General features: G+C 44.8%; 1 protein-coding gene across 1 annotated transcript; it reads left to right on the top strand.

The window, feature by feature from the left end:
- Positions 1 to 7,522: 7,522 nt before the first annotated feature.
- OPALIN (oligodendrocytic myelin paranodal and inner loop protein) lies at positions 7,523 to 17,950 on the top strand. The gene is made up of 6 exons (XM_052661222.1): positions 7,523 to 7,528; positions 9,985 to 10,047; positions 13,971 to 14,006; positions 15,088 to 15,207; positions 16,366 to 16,422; positions 17,774 to 17,950. The coding sequence occupies exons 1-6, from the start codon at positions 7,523 to 7,525 to the stop codon at positions 17,948 to 17,950; spliced, it is 459 nt and encodes a 152-aa protein (XP_052517182.1).
- The last annotated feature ends 1,411 nt before the right edge of the window (positions 17,951 to 19,361 follow it).

Raw genomic sequence — 19,361 nt, 5'->3', positions numbered from 1 at the left:
CAGTTTTAAAGATTAAGATTTGATGTCACTGGCTATTTAAGCCTTGCCTGTTTGTCTCCTTGCCCTTTGCTCCTATGAGGCAGAAGCCTACCCTTAGGTGGCTCTGTTTTTGGATATGCTTCCATAGGTGTAAGGCAGGCTGACCGTGTCTTGGAGACTCAGGGCATCTTCTATCAGCTCTAGGCAATGAGGATAAAAGACTGGCCATAGCTCACGTGTTCCTCACAGCTTTGGCTGGAGACATTAACTCTCTGCCAGGGACACGTCACCCAAGAAGCCCAAGAATATGGGCGTTGGGACTAAAACAGGCATCGCAGTAAACATCATACAGAGGAAGCTGGTGTCTGAGGATCACTGTCACATAGCAAGGAGACCCCCAACTTGTCCTCTGTGTCTTCAGCTCTCCTTGCCCGTGCTGGGTTTTCCCCATCCCTAATTGCATTAAGGGTCCAAGGCATCCGCTGTGACTTCAGCAGAACAGTTGCTGGTGAGAGTCCCTAGTCTTCCGAAAAGAAGACATCCTGACTTGTCTTCCTGCCCTCGCTGACTTGGAGAAGACTCCACGTGGCCTTGGGATTTCATGGGCCAATAATCTCTTTCTCCAGCTTTGGAGGCCCTTGCTGTGGTTGACTTTCACTCTTGACAACCAATTCAAACTGTATTTGCAAAACGTGCAAAGACATCTTATAGGGGACCATTCAGGTCCCTCATGAACATCACTGAAAACTGGTTAATTATAAGTTATGTAAGAATCAATGCTTTGTGGAACAAGTCTACCTGTGACTAACTTCCTGAAACTGGTTGGGTTAAAGAGTGCCATTGGTGACTTACTCAGACTAACTAGCTTTCAGTCACCAACTTTCAATTAGAATTCATCACATTTGGCATTCGCTTTGGAGAAGTGGAGAGGATGTTGTTTACATAATTTTAGAACCTCCAGGTGTACTTTAAACAGTGAGGTAGTTTTGAATGGCATTTCATTAAGGCATCTATGGGCATTATGAGCTAAAGTATGTTAGCTTTAAAAAAGAGTATTTATGTTGGAATAATTTTAAAATAATGTTTACATAGCCGTAAGTCCTGTGTGGTTGGTATTGAACACAGGATCGCACACAAGAAGGTTTTTGGTGAGAGTTGAATTTGCTCCCAAGCACCAGAATTCCTTGGGGATGAATCAACATCATTTGAAACAAAATATTTGCAAAACATTTAAAGGTGATATTTTTGAAAATCAGAATATGGCCCCAGAGGATTATGTCTAGTTAAAAAGATTGCTGGGAGTTAAAATAAAAAGACATTAAAAAATAAGAATACAAAGAAAGGTAGAAAAAAATGCATGGGAATATTTTTTCCTTAAAACAGAAAAAAATCAAAGTATTATTATTAATAATAATATATGTCTGTATATATGTATGTATGTAAAGGATTAACTGTCAGAGCTTTAATCAGTGCCATGTGATAAATGCTGACCCACACAGGCTTGACTAATAGGCCCTCCTGGACCAGCCTTGTGTTCTATGGGTTTACCTTTACCAAGCCTCTCTTGGCCTTTCTTGGCCCTGGAGGGAGGTTCAACCTACATTCTTATATTGTGATCTTTCACAGCCCCTGTCCTGGAATTTCTTTGATTCAGCACATGGAACAGCTTGTTGTGTGGTTCAGGTCTTACCCGCCTCATAGGGTGGATTCCATTTCTCTGATGTTTTGTTTGGGGGCTTTTATTTTGTCCCACCTGATCTTCAAAGCTGACACTGAAATCAGGATTAAGAAGGTGGCTGTGAAGGGCCTCTTGCTGAGGACTTGAAAATTCTGTAGTTTCAGCCTTTAGAAGTCTGAATACGGTTGATGAATTCCCTGAAAAATTGAGAGGGAGTCAGAAACAGAGTCAGCCCTGCTCTCGTGAAACAGTGGTACTTGTTTTTCTCTCTCTAGTATGATTTTCAAAAACACACAGCTTCAACCATTATCAACCTGTGGCCAACTGGAAACAATGAGACGCTTATGAAAACCTTTCTTTAGGCATTCTGTGAGTGACGTATTCTCAGAAAAGACAAGCTCTGATTCAGCTGGGGCTGGCCAGACAGCTCCCCTGGAAGCTCAGACTCACGGGACATATACACAGCGCAGGTTCTGCAAAGAACTGAACAGATGGCTTCACGAGAGAAAGTCCACTCAGCAGAAAGACCCAGGCCCCTGCCTTGGCTCTTCCAAATGCTCAGTGACCTTTCTGTACACATCCCACGGGACGTTACCCCTGCCTGCTTTGTCCTTGGGGCTGTTGCAAAGCTCCAAGCAGGCTGACTTCAGCTCAGAGAATTCTCTTGATGACCTGGTGAAACATTTGGGGTCCAGGTCTTCAGCCTGGTCCAATTCTAGTGTCATCTGATCTAGCAAATGCTAGAACCTGGATCCCAGGGCAGGGTGAGGATCTGGAATTAACTTCAGCCTGTGGAACTTCTCCAACCAGAGAAGGAGGCTGTGCATTGATTCACCATAAGACGGCTTTCCTCTAAAGTTAAGTTTTATGTTATTCATGAAATGCTCAACCTGGTTACATCGTTTGTAAAATCTTGTTAACTAGCAAGTCACCCTGGGGTTTGCCGTCAATCTGGTCCATTTGACAAATCTCAGATAATTCGTGGTGTTGTCATTGTTCAACGTGTGCTTTGGCAGATGGTTTTCAAGTTTCCTTTGTAGACTGAACTTCTGAAAAATAATCTCAAATGCCTAGAAGATTTCTTTAAAAAAAAAAAGAAAAACCGTTTAGAGCATTATCTATAAATATACTGTATTTTTTATCGTGTGTAATTGTACGTTTCATGAAATGTCAGTTTCAAAAAGTGGAAAGGAGCTAACACATGTCTAGAAAGAATTGTTTCATTAAAGAATGTGGATTTATCGACATGTCCTGGGTTTGTATGACAAGGTCAGTCCTCTTGGTGATCTTTTTCTCCAATATCACAGGAACTTGGGAAGCATGTACAAAAGGGGGGCCTTCTCTTTGGCCTTCTATGATCTGGTGAATACCCAGAACCTGGCTCCAGAACAGGGCTCCTATTGGACCCAGAAAGTCACGAGCAAAGCTGAAGAGAGCTTCAAAGTTGCCCCCCTTCTTGGACACAGACAGGCTGGAAATCTAACAACATGAACATTGAGGAGATGGTTGCTACTATAACAGCTTAGGCCTGGTAGCCATCTTCCCTTTGTCCCCCAGCAATCCTCTCCATCTGGTTTTGAGCCTGAGGACTGCATGTGGCCTCTAAAACTGAAGGTCACAGTTCTTATGAGGGGGCTCTCTTACAAGTGGCAATTGAGTTTCTGGTCCTTTGGGATCTTGTTGCTCATGATTTGCCCCAGCTGCCCGTGCACACAGTTATTTTTAGTTCCTTATAGTTTCTTTGTGTTTGGTTGCTCAAGGAGACATTTGTCCAGGTGCAAGCAAGCACTGGAACAAGAGGTCCCAGGTCCCAGACCCCAGCCTGTCTCAAGACACATCAGATTCTCCTCCTGAAACTAGAGTCTTGCTCAAGGGGTGAGAGGGCTGAGCTGCTTCAGGGCTGGTTTTCCCTGGGAGGATGTCCTGAGAGCACCATCTAGGGGTTCTTGCTGCTGAAGCCTCAGGAGCGACCCAGAGCCGGGGTCCCCGACCGCTCTTCATTCTGTTGGCATCCCTGCAGCCACCCAACCAATTTCATTTCTTCTTAAAGATTAGGTATCTGAAAAATTAGACTTCTCTTTTGATGCTATGACTGGAAAACCATGACTGACCCAGACTCTTAGGCCAGAGCACCCATTTACTGACTTTCTTAGCAATTCTTCGAAAGGAGTAACATGTCCATTGGAGGACGAGTTGGTGATCAGTGGATGCAAAGCAAAGACAGAGTTAAAAAGGCCCTCGCTGGCTTTGTCCATCTGCAGACAGCTTAGCCAGAGGGGGCAGGGCCGTCAACGCCAGTTCCTTGGTCCAGATCTCTGGTCCAGGTATGATTTCATGCCTACCAAGCAAAGACAGAAGCACAGTTTGTAGCAGCTGTGCTGATTTAAATAGTCTAGTAACCTGTATTGTAAACATGTTGTCTCTACTTTATAGATTGAGACGGAGGTTGGAAGAAGTTACTTCACTTGCCTAAGACCACACAGGGTCCAGAGTGTGGTCAAGGCATTCCAAATAGGCGTCTCTGAGCTGTGTTGTCTCCCTGACTTCTGGGCACCAGTGGATTCAGCTTAAGCCTCACTGAGTCTTGGGGACCTGAAGCCCCATGAGGCAAAGGCCACGCTGGTCTTGTTAAGCAAGGCATCCAGTGCCTGGATCCTCACACCCCATTTTCCAGGATCATCTGCCCGAACAGATGGTGTCTCCACCCCTGTTAGTTATATCCCAAGCCCAGGCATTGGCTTTTTTCCCATCTCCCCCTCCCTCTCTTCGCTCCCCACCTCATGTTTCTGCCTCTGCTTCCTCAGTAAGCCACAACCCCCTTCACTGCTCTCCATTGCCACTGCTCTCATCCCAGGGCACCAGTGTCACTGCTCACGTGGACTCTGCTAACCAGAGTCTGGGTTAACCCTTGTGTCCCTTGGAATCCAGGCAGTGCAGGTAGGCATTGTCAGCCCCACTTAGATCATCCTCTCCTCAAAGCCCCGAAAGTCTTCTCTTTGCTGCGCTGTGGAAATCTCACCATGCCCTGCTGCTCAGATCACAGGCCCCAGACTCACTCTGCTTTTAACCTCCAGGTTTTCCAGGTCCCTCCCACCAGGTTCACTGGCCTCCCTCCTATCCCAGCACACCAAGCCTGCTTTAGAACCGGGCCTTTGAATTTCCTGTTTCCTCTGCCTGGAACCCTCTTCTTATTTTTCATGTGCATCTTAAATGTCATGTCTCAGAGACAGCTGCCTCCCCATCACTCCAAGCCCTCTTCTCTTATACACCCCACTTGCTCCTCCATAATGATTTTCCCTGTCCTGTTCTGACTGGTGTCCATCTGCCTCACTGGAACATACATTCCCTTAGAGTTGGAGTCTCATTTGTCTTTATCACCAAGCCCAGAACAGAGCCCAGAAAAATGCTTGACACAGAGAAGTTAAAGATTTGTTGAGTGAATGAATGAATGCACCCATTGCAATGAGCAAATTATTGGTTTTAATTTTGCTGTTTTGTTGACATGAGATTCCAACCCCTTCATTGTTTTAAAGAAGTAAACTTCTAACAGAGAACTCACAAGAAATATAAGGCAGTCCATGTCAATGGCTTGGACTCCAGCTCTGCGAGGCTCTGCATCAAAATGTGAGAAGAGAATGAGGGTGAGGCTCAACTCATGCTCACCACCTAAAGCAGGTACAGCCCTGCCCCCAGCACAGCAGGCGCCAGCCCCCAGTGCCCAGGCACCCCCTCCATCGATGCTGGTGATGGGTTGACTGCCTCATTGCTGGCACGGTGGTCAGTGCCACTGCCTGGCCCCTGGGGGTGGAGTGGCCAGCCTCACTCAGCCTGTGTGTAACCCATTGTTTCTAAAGAGCTGCTGGCTGCAGGAGCCACCGAGGTCTCGGGCCAGCTCTGAGTTCTTGGCTGAGATGAAGATGTAACCAAGGAAGGAGCTTGAAAGTAAAAAGGACAGAAAATGAAAGCAGAGAGAGCATAGGTCACCCGGGCCATACACGGTGGCCACGGAGCGGGAGAGCATCTCCCCTGAGGGATGGGCCAGCGACTCGGCTACTCCCCTGACCATAAATGGCTTGGCCAGAGCTCTGGTGGAGCCACCTCTTCTCTTGGCACCCTAGCTCTCCCAGTTGGATGTTCCTACAAATGCAAGACACAAGCCAATAACACCAGCAAAAAGTTGAGATTGCCGAGGGCAGCGTTTGGAGAAGGCTCTTGGGAAGCTGTTGGAAATGGTGAGTGAGACTGAGCATCCTTCCTCTGCCTAGCCTTCATTTCTTTCTCTAAACAACAATACCCAGGCTTTTAAAGCTCACATCTAATTCAAATATAACTACCTTCAGTGAAAGGAAGTTAAGGAGCTTGGCTTTTAATTATTTTCCTATTAGTATGAAATTATTTTCCTGTTAGTATGAAATACTAATCATTAAAATATGAAATTATTTTCCTACTAGTACAAAATACTAATCATTAAAAATTCTCATCTGATATTTGCTGATGCCTCTTATATTTTAAGATTAAGGTTTTGTTTTTAAAACCCCACCTACAAGGGTGCAAAATAAATGTTTCAGCTAAACTCATTTCCCAGTTGGAGCCATGAGTCCTTTATCCTTATTTGTTTAGTCTGCCTTTTGCTGTGTGATCCACAACAGAGAGACTCATAAGTTGCATCTGAAACTGTCCACCTTTCTTACTGACTTGTGGTACATGTTTGGTTGTGACTCAATCAAATGAAGTTTGCTGAGTTAGAAGGGGCTTCTGTGATTCCTTTATTAAAGAGATTAGTAAAAGGGGCTGTTCAGGTTTGGAGTTAGGAAGATCTGTGAAATAAGATTTTTTATGTAAATGATCCAGCCTCTTCTTATCCAGCCTCTCCCACTGACCAGCTGGGGACCTTGAGAAGCCTGCCTTGGTCTCTTAGTTCCCTCACCCATGATGTAGGGGTGAGAGTGTGCCCCTTGTGGGGACGAGTACAGTGTGTGACACATGGGGTATCCTCAGTCACCGTGAGTAGTTAGCCCATCTCCCCTCATTCCCATCACACACAGCAGACTCATAACGACACTTAACTACTGAGATCCTGGTGTCCCTTTGGAACCACTATGTAGATATCAACACAGTGCTTAGACTGGCAATGAGTGTCTTGTACCAAATTCCTGTACTTTGAATATTGTAAATTCATGCAGACAATTCCATCCAACAAGATTCTTCTAGTGGCTTCCCTGTACCTTGCTCCATGCTGGTCAGGCTATGAAGAATATGACACCATGGGATCCCCCACCTGCAGTAATTTATAGTTTTGAAGGAGCTGCCATAGACATTAGTTCCTTTGAGTTTATCCTGTGAGACAGGCAGGGCAAGACAATAGTATCCCAGTTTTGAGGATGGAATAACTGTGCCTGGGAGAATAGATTTGTTATGAAGAAATGGAGACCAGAGAGCCTGAGTTACTTTCCCCAGGCCACACAGCTACTAAGTGGCTAAGTGGACTTGAATCCAGATCAGGGGACTCCAAGGCCAGAGTTGCCTCGCCCCACTCAGCTTTCTCTCTAAAGGACACTGAGTCAGATTCTTCTCCACCCACATTTACGTGATGTTGTTTTCTCCATGAGAGTACTGTAGTGTGTTTCTACAAAATATAAATGTCTTTCTGAAGTTGGCCAAAATCTTCGTCATCCAAATGTTGATAAACAGCACGTGCAGTGGCCCACTTGTTGCTGCTCCTCCCTTCTGTTGTCCCCCAAAGAAAGCTTTGTCCTGGGCCTGCTGACATCAGTAGCTAGTGTTTGCTGATGAGATAAGGCTCTGGGCAGCTGCATTTGATGCTGTGATCAGCCAGCATCCTCTGTGGGCTTGGTTGATGTTAGCATGAAGGTAGGTCCCTTGAGCAAAAAGACCTAAGTAGCTCAGATGTCTTTCTAATACTGTCTTGGAAGAGGAGGTGCAAAGTGCTGCGAGCCTGGGGGCTCCAATTATTCTGAAGAAACTCCAGGAGTCCTGAGGAAACCTGTGACATGGGAGAAAGAGGCTGCTGAGACTTCCCTGGTGGTCCATTGGCTAAAACTCTGCACTGCCAAATCAGGGGTCCTGGGTTCCATCCCTGGTCAGGAAACTAGATCCCACATACCACAACCAAGAGTTTGAATGCCCCAACTGAAGATCCAAATGCTATGACTAAGACCCAGCACAGCCAAATAAGCAAATAAATAATTTTTTTTCTAAAAAAAGAAAGAAATAGGCTGTCATCAAAAGACCCAAGTCCCAGTGACAGCCAACTAATCATGTGAACTTGGGCAATCCATTCAAATTCTCGCCTCAGTTTTCTTTTCTATAAAGTAAGGGTTTCCTCTTGCTAAGAGAACAGTTGCCACTGAAGGGTGCTGGCCTGCTGGGGCCATCCTAATTGAAAGACAATCTCTGGGGCAGGCAGCAGTGGGAACTATACCTTGTAGGTGCTTGAAACATTTTTAGTTCACAAAAGATATTCTCATTCATTGACCTCTCTGAATTCCAACCTACCTGAAAGCTAGCTAGAATAAGTGTTTCATCAGTTTTGCATATATTGGTACTATCGCCTCTAGACCCATCTTCCAGGTTGGATTTGAGTCACATGGACCAATCTCATTTGTCTGTTTTAAGAGATAAGCCCTAACTGTTCTCATTTATCCATGAGGGAATTTCTGAGAAGTCCCTGGGCCTCAGCTGCCTCTTCTATAAAATGAGGGTCTGAGGTAGACAATCTTGGAGGCACTTCAGCTCTGAAATCTTAGGATTCTCTAATCCATCCCAGTCTCCTCATTATTGGCTAACATTTCATTTTAAATCTTAGTATGCACATTGCTTCTAGAATGACAAAACCAGGTTTCAGAGGCTTCAGGAAGATCAGGAGCTGGAGTTTAAGCCAAGTTGTCAGGGACTGGGGAGGCTGGGGCTGAATGAGAGAGAGCCCAGCCAGGGGGGCATGATTCAAGGGTGACTGGACACAGCGGGGGGCCAATCAGGTAGAAAGAGGACCGCTCCAGCCCCTTGAGCCAGGAGCAGAAACTGTCACCATCTGAGTTGGAGCAGAGCCCACCCGTTTTTCACATCCAGGCAGGAAAGGCACTGGGTAAAGAGCAGCTGGAAGAAACTGACATGAAGGAGCCCAAACTGGAAGGATGGAAGATGGGAACAGGGAGGAGGAAAGAGCCACCTGAGGCCCTGGGCAGGACCTGATCCTGGAGAGTGGACACCTGGGTAGGCTAACAAGTTGGTGCCCCACTGAGTCCATGATTTTTTTTTAAATTTTTATTGGAGTATAGTTGCTTTACAATGTTGGTTAGTTTCTGAAAAGTGAATCAATTGTATATATATATCCCCTCTTTTTGTATTTCCTTCCCGTTTATGTCACCACAGAGCATTGAGTAGAGTTCTCTGTGCCATATAGCAGGTTCTTATTAATTACCCATTTTATACATGCACTCAGTCACTGAGTCATGTCCAGCTCTTTGCAAGCCCATGGACTGTAGCCTGCCAGGCTCCTCGGTCCATGGAATTTTTCAGGCAGAAATACTGCAGTGGGTTGCCATTTCCTACTTCTGGGGATCTTCCCAATCCAGGGATCGAACCCATGTCTCTTGCGTCTCCTGCATTGGCAGGTGGATTCTTTACCACTAGCACCACCTGCAAAGGTCATTTTATACTTGGTAGTGTGTATAAAGCCCACAATCTTTAAATATTGATCCCATATTTGAGGGAGATGTGAGGCTGGGCTCTATGTGAGGGGAGGTCACAGAGCGTTAGCCTCTTTCCTCTGTCATCCCAACCAGCTCAGCTCCAGCCTGAAACCCCTGCCTTGGACTCAGTAAAAAGGGAAACTTATCTTTCTCAGATTCTCCTCCTGTGAGGGAGTTGAAGTGGGAGCCCTGGGGTACCATCAGTCTACACAGTTTGCTTCCTGAGAGGAGTTCCAGGGAGGGAAAGAAAAAAACAAAACAACTTTCAGCACTCTGCTGAATGTTTCTATTAATGTTTTTGCTGCCCTTTTGAGTCAGGACCTCTCAGCAAGTAGCTTGACTAGCTGGTCCCTTAAACTGGCCCTGGTGAGGGCCTGCGAGGGGAGGAAGGGGAGGACTGCGTTGCTGCTGAGGGGGGATCTCATGACCCCTGACTCACCTGCTCCCCTGCCTCTTCAGCGGCCAAGATTGGGAGGGGAGGCTGGAGCTGACTGAGCTTGTGGGGCCAGCAAATTCTCCTGGAGTCCGCCAGGGTCTATGACATTTGATGGAGGGGTCAGACAATGGCCTGGCTGACCATTACTGGAACCTTTAAGGTTTCCTTCTCTCTTGCAGAGTTTTTCACTGAACTTCACACTGCCGGCCAACACGGTGAGTACAGCGGCCCCCGCTTACCAGGTAGGTGAGCAGAGATCAATGCAGAGTTGACATTGGGCCTCCAGGACACCATCACACAAATCTCGTGTAAAGCTGTAATGTTACACAGGTTTCAAAGCACTACGAAGAGCTGGGGGTGCTGAGAGACATGTTCTCAATGATAAGAATTATAAATACACATTTTGAAAAGGAAAATAGCAAGAAACCAAAAAACACTTAAATTGCCATCAGCAGAAAACCCTGGGGTCACTCCTCCCAGTCCTGTTTGACCCTACATGAATTTTGACTTCTGTTGTCTTTATACCATGGTCTTCTCACCTGTAATTTTATATAACAAATGTTTTCCATCAGCCTTTATAAAAGTAACTGAGGGTGGTCTCATGACATTTCTTCAAGTGAATTATTTAGCTAAATGACCAATCACAATTAAGAATTCTTTTGTGATAAGCATAGGTATAAATAAATCCTTGTTGGCGCTTAACCTGATTTCCTTAGAATGAAGTCTAGAAGGGAAATCACTGGGTCAAGATGAATGAACATCTTATGGCTCTGGATTATGACAATTGCAAGTCCTCATGGAGATTTTCAATTGATGATGGCAGACAGTTTCAATCCAGAATTGACCTGCCGTCTTTTGTTCTCCTGTTGTCTAGAAGATAACACACCAGGATTGTTTTCTGACCAGGATTGCTGCTCTGATGGAGCTAGGCATTTTCCTGGCCCAGGTTTTTAGTGGTTTGGGCTATGCCAAGTTTTTCTAATAAGTCATATGGTTATTCAAAGAAAATAGACTGAGACTGCCAGGGTAGAAGACGCCTAAGCTGGTGCTCACGTTTACTGTAACATGAGGGCAGCGTCCTGGAGAGCAGTGGAAATGCAGACCCTAGTGACCCACTGCCACCTTTGTGGCCCAGCTAGTGACCCACCTGTGGGGCCTAGGGACCCAGGACACACTGTTGACCCTGACCCAGTCCCTGACTTCCCGGCACCTGCTCCACCCTCCTGGTGAGGGCCCTGTCTTCTGAACCTCCCTGACTCACTCAGCTCCCTGCTTCAGCCTCTGCCTATTGCCTGCAGAGGCTGACAATAGCCTATTGTCAATAGTGTCAATAGCCTATTCCCCTATCCTTCTCCTTCCCTGTCCAAATCTTTCAATATGCGACTGGCGGCACTTCCTACCTGGCTACTCGAAGCCAGCTGGTCTGTAGAGATCCCAGGTTCTGTCTTATCCTGGCTTGGCTCAGCCTAGGAAGGTAACTCCGAGAAGCAAGGAGCCGTTACTTAAGGCCGTGAGGGTGAGGGGGTTGGAGGGAGGCACTAATGCTGCCAGTCATCACCTTTTGGAGCGTCTTCTTGGTTAACAGCCTATTTCTCTGAGAACTGTCCCTCTTCCCTTTGAATCTATATAGGACAACAGCCACCCCAGTCTGCCTGGGGCTGTCTGGTTTTAGCACTGAATGTGTTGCAACCTAGGCAACTTTTTGGAATAACCAGGACATCTGGCCACCCTATCTGTGATTATATTTCTGCCACATAATCCTTCCCTTTTGGTGTAGCTGGATGCCCTGGAAAGGGGGGGGGAGGTGGATGCCAGGTGCATCAGAGCCTTTCTGCAGGGAGTGGGGAATAGGACCACATATGCAAGTCAGCCCCATGCTGGGCACACTGAACTGTCAAGTATGAAAATTAGGGATGGGGTGCTGCATTTGTCATGGAAGGCAGAGCAGCACCACGGCTAAGAGCCTGGACCCTGAAGTCAGACCGCTTGGCATCTACCACTGAGGGCTGCGTGACCTCACACAAGTTGCTTCACTTCTTCGTGCCTCACTCTTCTCTACTGTAAAATGGGGATCATTTTAGTCCTGCTTCACTGGCTGCTGTGGAGAATCAATGAGCTGATAGAGGGAAAGTATTTGAACAGCCTGGCACGTAATCAGTGTTTCATACACATTAGCTGGTACAGTTAGCAGGTGTTCATGGGGGCAGAAAAACCCATCCAGAGAGAGAAAGAAGGAGGCAAACAGGCGGAGAAGAGCACAAGTGAAAGGCCATGCTGTCCAGGAGTGATGGAGCGATCCCAGGAGGAAGGGATCTTTGGTCATGACAGAGTCTCAGGCCCCAGCTCCAGTGCCTGGAGAAGCCAGACTCCCCCCACCTGTGGGATCCACGAGGAACCCCTGAATCTTTAGAGTTAACTCCTTCTGGGGGTGGGGGGCCAAAGCCAGCTCAAATGAATATCTGTAACCTGAAGGCAGAACATCTTACCTGAAACAATATCTAACTCTCCCCATCACCCTGAGAAACAGAACACTTTAGGCAAACAGCATTAAAGTCATATTGTGGGGTGGTGGTGAGATTGTGTTTCAGTAAAACTAAAACCATTTAAGTACCAAGTGTAAATACCAAGTTAAGCAAATATTTCTTAGATCGGAGCTCTCTGGGAAAGAGGTCTAGGCTTGGAATGCAAACATCCAAGTTCAGGTTAAATTTATCTGTGAAATCTGGGAGAAGACCCATAACTTCTCTTGAGATCTGGATCATTTTTTTTTCTTTTTTTGTAAAATAGAGAAAACTATCAAAAAGACAAAGCCACTGGAATTCTAACGTACTCACTGAGGTTGACGAGTGAAAGTGAAAGTGAAGTCCGTCTGTCGTGTCCTACTCTTTGTGACCCCATGGACTGTAGCCCGCCAGGCTCCTCTGTCTATGGGATTTTCCAGGCAAGAGTACTAGACTAGTTTGCCATTTCTTTCTCCAGGAGATCTTCCCAACCCAGGGGTCGAACTTGGGTTGCTGCAGAGCAGGCAGACTTTTCACTGTCTGAGCCACCAGGGAAGCCCATGGTTGATGAGAATATTCAATAAATAACAGGTCTGGCCAGAGCTTTGCCAAGTTTAAAGGAATGATCAAAGCTTCTACTCCTGGTCCACATTTGATCCTCCAAACAACCCTAGAGGTAGGTGCTCACAGCCCTATTTTATGAATGAAGAAATGAGGCCCATGAGCTTGTGAGTGGAGAAATCAACACCCCATTCCAGAAGGAGACTAGGACCCATGCTCTTAACCCCACACTACACCACCTAGCATAGCTTGCATGAGTTGCTCACGTGGAACTTTGTGCCCTGAGATTTATGCATCCAGGTAAGACTCTCATCTGAAATATCTCATAAATGGGTGAAATTCAGTGCCCCTCTTTGAGTGGAGCTGTGAACTAGAAGCATGTATTCATTCAACATGGAATTGTGCCGGGAATATGGATAATTCACAGCTTCAGAGACCTGCCCAAGCCATCTGCTTCACTGCGGTAAGGGAACAAGTAAGGCCTTCTTAGAAACAAGTAGTCTTCCCTTGTGGCTCAGTTGGTAAAGAATCTGCCTGCAATGCAGGAGACCTGGGTTTAGTTCCTGGGTTGGGAAGATACTCTGGAGGAGGAAGTGGCAACCCACTCCACTATTCTTGCCTGGACAGAGGAGCCTAGTGAGCTATAGTCCATGGGATCACAAAGAGTTGGACACGACGGAGCGACTCACACTTCCTTCCTCCAAGGCCTTCTTAAAGAGCCTGGCTCCACTGGTATTTATTTTTCCTTTCTAGCAATGGGGACAAGTAGGCCCAAAGTGTGCTGGGAAGGGTGTGGGAACTTGGGACAGGATAAAGCCTTTTTGAGTTGTAAAATGTATTATGGCAAATCCGCAGGGTGAATAACGAAGCTCTCACCTGAATTTTTGATTTCTTGTGCCTTGTAACCAATCTTATTCCTTCTTACCTGGGAAGGATTGAGGAAGGTTCTATTCCACAGTTGTTGTCATCTGTTGTTTTTAATAGAAAGTTTAGCAAAGGGATATACTTTAGGCATTTACAGCTTAACCCTGGGCAGGCCATCTTATATAATGTGCATTCTATAGATTTTGTTATCTTAAGATGTGTGTTCTTTTTCTATGCAGACTTCCTCTCCAGTTGTGACTGATGGAAAAGGAACCGTAAGTATACCACTTAAATTACGGAGCCTTGGTTCAGCCACTTAGAAACGGGATAATGCTGTACCCATCTTGTGCATTCATTTTGAAGATTAGATGGATGTTTGCTATGTGACCTGTCACCAAGCACATAATCTGCTCAACTGTTTTTCTTACAACCACCTCAGTTCAAAAGGGAAGGAGAACATGAACAATCACAGGTGATTCTACAAAGTCTGGAACAAAAGAAGCTAGATGTGAGAGAGTACATACTTTGTACTTTCATCAAGATAACACTGAAAAATAGACAAAGCTGAACTACAGTGATAGATTCCAGGATACACATGCGGTGGCCGGATAGGAGCCCAAGGGGGCTTTTCAGGGGTTGGCAAGGTCCTGTTCCTCATCCAGGGGCAGGTTACCTGGATGGGTTCATCACATGAAGTCGTCAGGCCACATATTTGTAATTTATATATTTTTATGTGTTTTGTCATTCTTTAACAAAATCACCCCCTCAAAAGTGACGAAGACTCCAGTGTTATATGATAGTTGCACAGTTACAGGGCTTCTCAATACTCTCTGCAAGTAATTACAAATATGAAAACTTACGGGGCTACGAGCATGGCTACTTCCACTCAGATTAAAGCAAATGTGAATTTGGAAATTAATCGGTTCATGCATTTATTGTACATACATTTTAAAAATTCATATCAAAATGGTGTGGTATACAGTAAAACTTTTGGGTATATATTTTACTTTTTGCTGAACTAACAGATAAGAATGCTAATTGTTGCTTTGAACTGTTTTTCAGCTTTTCCTATATTAATATGACACAAACTTCTGTTTCTAGGCATGGCCTGTTCATATGTTTGTCCAGTTTTCTACTGAATTATTGTCCTTTTCCAGTCAATTTAAGCAACGTGCATTAAGTATGATGAAAATGAGCCATTTGTCACGTACATTGGAAAGAATTTTTCACTGTATTTCATTACCCCTTTGATTTTGTTTAGGACACTGAGGATCCATGCAGAGTTTTGTTTTCATTTTAATCTTTTGAACTCTTCCCTTTTTTTTCCGGGAGAACCTGACTGTTTTCTCTGTGCAGGACTGTGGGCCTTCTCTTGGGTTAGCAGCAGGCATCCCGTCCCTGGTGGCCACGGCCCTGCTGGTAGCCTTACTGTTTACTCTGATTCACCGAAGAAGAAGCAGCAGTGAGTTCACTGAGGTGACTGGCAGTTTCTTTGGGTCGCGACATGGTGGCGGGAATCAGTATTCAATGAACTGGCTTTGGGCTGGGGGTGTCAGGACTGGTGTCTGTTTTCTGAGGACAAAAGGGTGGGTGTTTCTGTGCCTCGTTTTCTGTCTCGGACTCATAACCCTGCCCTCCAGGCAGAGCTGATATATCATCCGATCCTCGGGTCACTTGAGGACAGTATTGGGGGTGGCCCAAGTAGGAGCAGAGAGGGATGTCTGTTGCCATAGCAAACACATCTGTGCAGTGGGTGTGTTTTCTTACCTTGAGAAACAAGGACACAAGCTTCTCAAAGAAGACGGAGGTGAACTTACGAAAGATGGGAGACAGTTGCGGAGATGTCCATCACAAGGATATGTCCAGGAGCATGTGACTCTATTTATCTTTGTACTTTTCCTACATCCTAACACACATCGGTCACAAGGGGATCTTCTTACCCCACCCGTCACAAATACCAGAGTTCTCTGGAGACCAGACTCAGAATTCATGGGCCACCCTGACCCATATCCAACCAGAGGCCATAGGTGTGATGCGGCCGTATTGTGTGGTCTCTGTGTTCTAATTCCATCCTCATTCATGAGCATTTCTGATTGTTCTCACACTGGTAAGTGTTAACAGGGAGTGAAAAATCTAAGTCCTATCCCTGGGTCTGCCACTTTACAATTTATATATGAACCTGGGCAAGTGATAGAACATTTTCATTGCTTGGTTAGTTCAACTCCAAAACAACTCCAGTTAAATCAGAATCTCTGGATGATAGAGCTGTGGCATTGGTACCAAAAAAACCTTCAACATTTTATCGTGGATCATTTTAAATAGATACTAAAGTAGAGGGGATAGTATAAAGAATCTAGGTATCCACAGCAGCCAATCTTGTTTCATTTCTACTCCCACCCACTTCTCCACAGTGTCAATCTATACTATTTCTTAAGTAACTCACAGTGGTATCTCTTGTTTGTGGTTTTTTAGGGGGCCAGTTATTATCCTTTTGTTTATTTTTTTTTGTTTTTAAAGCACTCTGCTGATCCTAATGTGTGGCTAGGTTTAAGAACCACTGATTTTAATCATGGTCATGGGCAAATGTTGTAACCTTTCATTTCTTCTTTTTTATTTTGTTCTTAACCAACTTAGGGAAGTGAGAGGCCTTGTGAAATTACAGAAATCTATGACAGTCCCAGGATAGCTGAGGTAGGAACTCTTGATTATAGTCACTATACATCATTCACACAACCAACAAGCTAAAAGTCTTCAAGCCTGTTGTGTACAGGAGCACAGTGTGAGCACAAAGGAGCTTCTCATTATACTTTTATTGGCTAGGCAGGAATTTAAGGTTGAATTCATATTAGAAAATTAATTTACTATTATTTGTTCCACTGACAAAAGAGAAAACCATGTGATCATTTCCAAAGGAGACAGGAGTTCAAAAACATTAAACAGCCATTTGTGATATGAATTCTGAGCAAACTAAAAACTTTAAAGGAGTTTTTTTCACTTGAAACAAGACATCTTTTTAAAAAAAAAATCACAGCAAATATCATACCTAAAGGTGAAATGTTAATGATTCTCTTTCAGATCAGAAACGAAACAAGGGTGCTCATTGTTACCATTTCTACTGAGATATTATACTTAGGTCCTAGCCAGTGCAGCATGTTGAGAAAAATAAGTAGAAATTAACTCAGTGTAGGGGAATTCTTTCATAATGTATACATATATCAAATAATCACACTGTACTCTTTAAATATCCTTTATTTTTCAATTATACCTCAACAAAGAGGAAAAGAAAAAAGAAGCAGAAAGCATAAAACTGTAAAAGAAGAAAGAAAAGTGTCATTATTTGCAGATAATATGATTATTTACATAAAAAGCCAAATAATCTACAGATGTATCGCTAGAATTAGCGAGATATTTTAACAAGTTTATTGGAGGTAAAAGTCAATATTAAAGAGTAATTTTTATTTCTAAAAACCAGTAACAATTAATTTTAAAAAGTAATTTTTTAAAAATACAATTTTATAGGGGTAATAAAAATATATAAAATGATGAGGAATCAATCTAACAAAAACATATAATCCTTTCATGGAGAATAATAAAATTTCAGTAAAAGATATTAAAATAAGACCTAAATAATGGGAGTTTATATACAATGCTCCTGGATTGAAGAACTCAATAGTATATAGATATCAAACAACTTCAAATTGATCTGTATAATAAATGTAATTACAATATAAATTTCAACAGGTATTTTTCACAGAACTCAATAGGGTGCTTCTAAAATACATATAGAAAAAAAGACAGGAAAAAATTTAAGTACCAACAAGAACAGATAAACAAATAGCAAACAAATAGGAAGATGATAGATTAAAACCCATCCAGTGATCACATGGATGACGTTCAATGTCTTGAAAACTATGTTTCAAGTGTTTTGTCTGATGGTTGGTTGTTTCAGGTGGGAGGGTAAATCTGGTGGCTGTTACTCCAACTTGGCCAGAAGCAAAAGTCTTTGATGTTTTTTTTTTTTAAACCTGTTTGTTTTCTCAAGAATCCTATGAGGTTACCTACCCAGGAGAAGAATATGATGGGAGGAGAAGCAGCCCACATATATGTGAAGACGGTATCGGGAGGCGAGGAGTCCGCGCGTGACACTTACCGCCCTGCTGTCGAAGTGGAGAGAAGGCGGGGCCTGTGGTGGCTTATTCCCAGACTGAGCCTGGAGTGATGCCGCGAGCCAAGGAGCAGGGCTGGAGCTGGAAGCGAGCTGAACATACAGGGACCGATCGTGCCTGGAGCGAGGAGAGAAGCCAAGCTGCTTCTTAACCACTCCCAACTCCATTTGCAGATCTGGAAAGCTTCGGGGTTGATTTTACTCTTTAAGGGACTGATCTGTTAAAGTGCATTCTGACTCTCAGAACTTGTGGTTTAACAATCAGTGAAGTCGCTGTGCATTCAAAAGGAGCCTTGAACCCTGCTCCTGACCCCCAGTGGGGATTTGCTTTTCTTTATGATTTGGGGAAGAGAATTTGATTTCTCAGTGGCTCACCTTTTCATCTTTTTTCACATCCATTTTCTCAAAAAAGCCATTAGACCTGGCTTCCATGAACAAGTTGGCCAAGGCTAACGTATGAGGAGGGGCAGTTCTTTATCCCTGAACACCTCAGGGTAGAAATCAGGGGGAGCCACTTGTTCCCTGACCACAGGGGCAGCCCGTGGCTGGGTCATTCATCACTCTCTCTTGTGATCAGAGGGTATTCAAAGTGTGTGTGTGTGGGGGGGGGGTGGGGGGCAGTGAGCACATGTGTGTGCTGAGGGTAAAGACGGCGGAAGGAAGGCAGAGATTATTTCAAAAGATTATTAGAAATAGGGGCTGTACCTATTTTGTGGGAATAGAGAGAAAGGTCCAAGTCCTTGGACCATCAATGGGGAAAAACTCATGAGCAGGAAGAGAGGTCAAGAGTACTCTTCGTGGGGACCAAAGGGATGATCCAGGTACCAGTGTGACTGTCATCTGAGGGGAGCTCATGAACAGCGGCAGCTGGATCAGGTGAGGTGTTCACCATTGCTCCTGGGAGGAGGCTTCTGGGAACCCTGGTTCCCTAGCACAGGTCCATTGTTCCCCTGATGGGAGAACCTGGGTCCAGGAGATCCCGGGTCTCCTGGTCACCAGCTACACGGGCCCCCTTAAAGAGCTGTGGAGATATTCCTTTCTCACACGGGGCCCCTAAGTGCTCAAACACGGCTCCTCTGATTCAAACAACCCAGGACAGGTTCCACACACCCCATCACTGCCATGCCGACACGTGCTCTTCAAAGTTCCTTGTGAAATTCATTTTGTGCTAAGTCCCTTGAGTCTAGACCTGTTAACAAGCAGATCTGGCCGTGTTTAAGCAGACATGCCCAGTGATCCAGGTGCTCCTACTTCTCTTACCTGTTGAGAAGGACCTTGAATTTGCTGAGAACATGATTGTGGCCTTGGCCTTGACACGCATAGGTGTTTTATCTGGGGCAGATCATGGACCTTAGCTCTGTAGGTACAAAATGGAGACTGTCATTTTCTTCTTTCTACCCTTAGGAGTGTTGCAAGGGTGAACGGAAACATGACTTACAGTCTATAAAGTAAGGTGTGACTTATA

This window comes from Budorcas taxicolor, chromosome 23 (genome assembly GCF_023091745.1).
Source record: "Budorcas taxicolor isolate Tak-1 chromosome 23, Takin1.1, whole genome shotgun sequence".
Taxonomy (NCBI): Eukaryota; Metazoa; Chordata; class Mammalia; order Artiodactyla; family Bovidae; genus Budorcas; species Budorcas taxicolor.
The sequence above is the reverse complement of the archived record's forward strand: the minus strand, read 5'-3'. Positions and strand labels throughout refer to the sequence as shown.

Bases quoted from the DNA above. Each gene is read 5' to 3' on its own strand.
- OPALIN (XM_052661222.1), top strand. The intron at 10,048-13,970 runs GTAGGTGAGCAG...TTTTCTATGCAG, and splicing joins CAGCGGCCCCCGCTTACCAG to ACTTCCTCTCCAGTTGTGAC. The intron at 16,423-17,773 runs GTAGGAACTCTT...TGTTTTCTCAAG, and splicing joins ACAGTCCCAGGATAGCTGAG to AATCCTATGAGGTTACCTAC.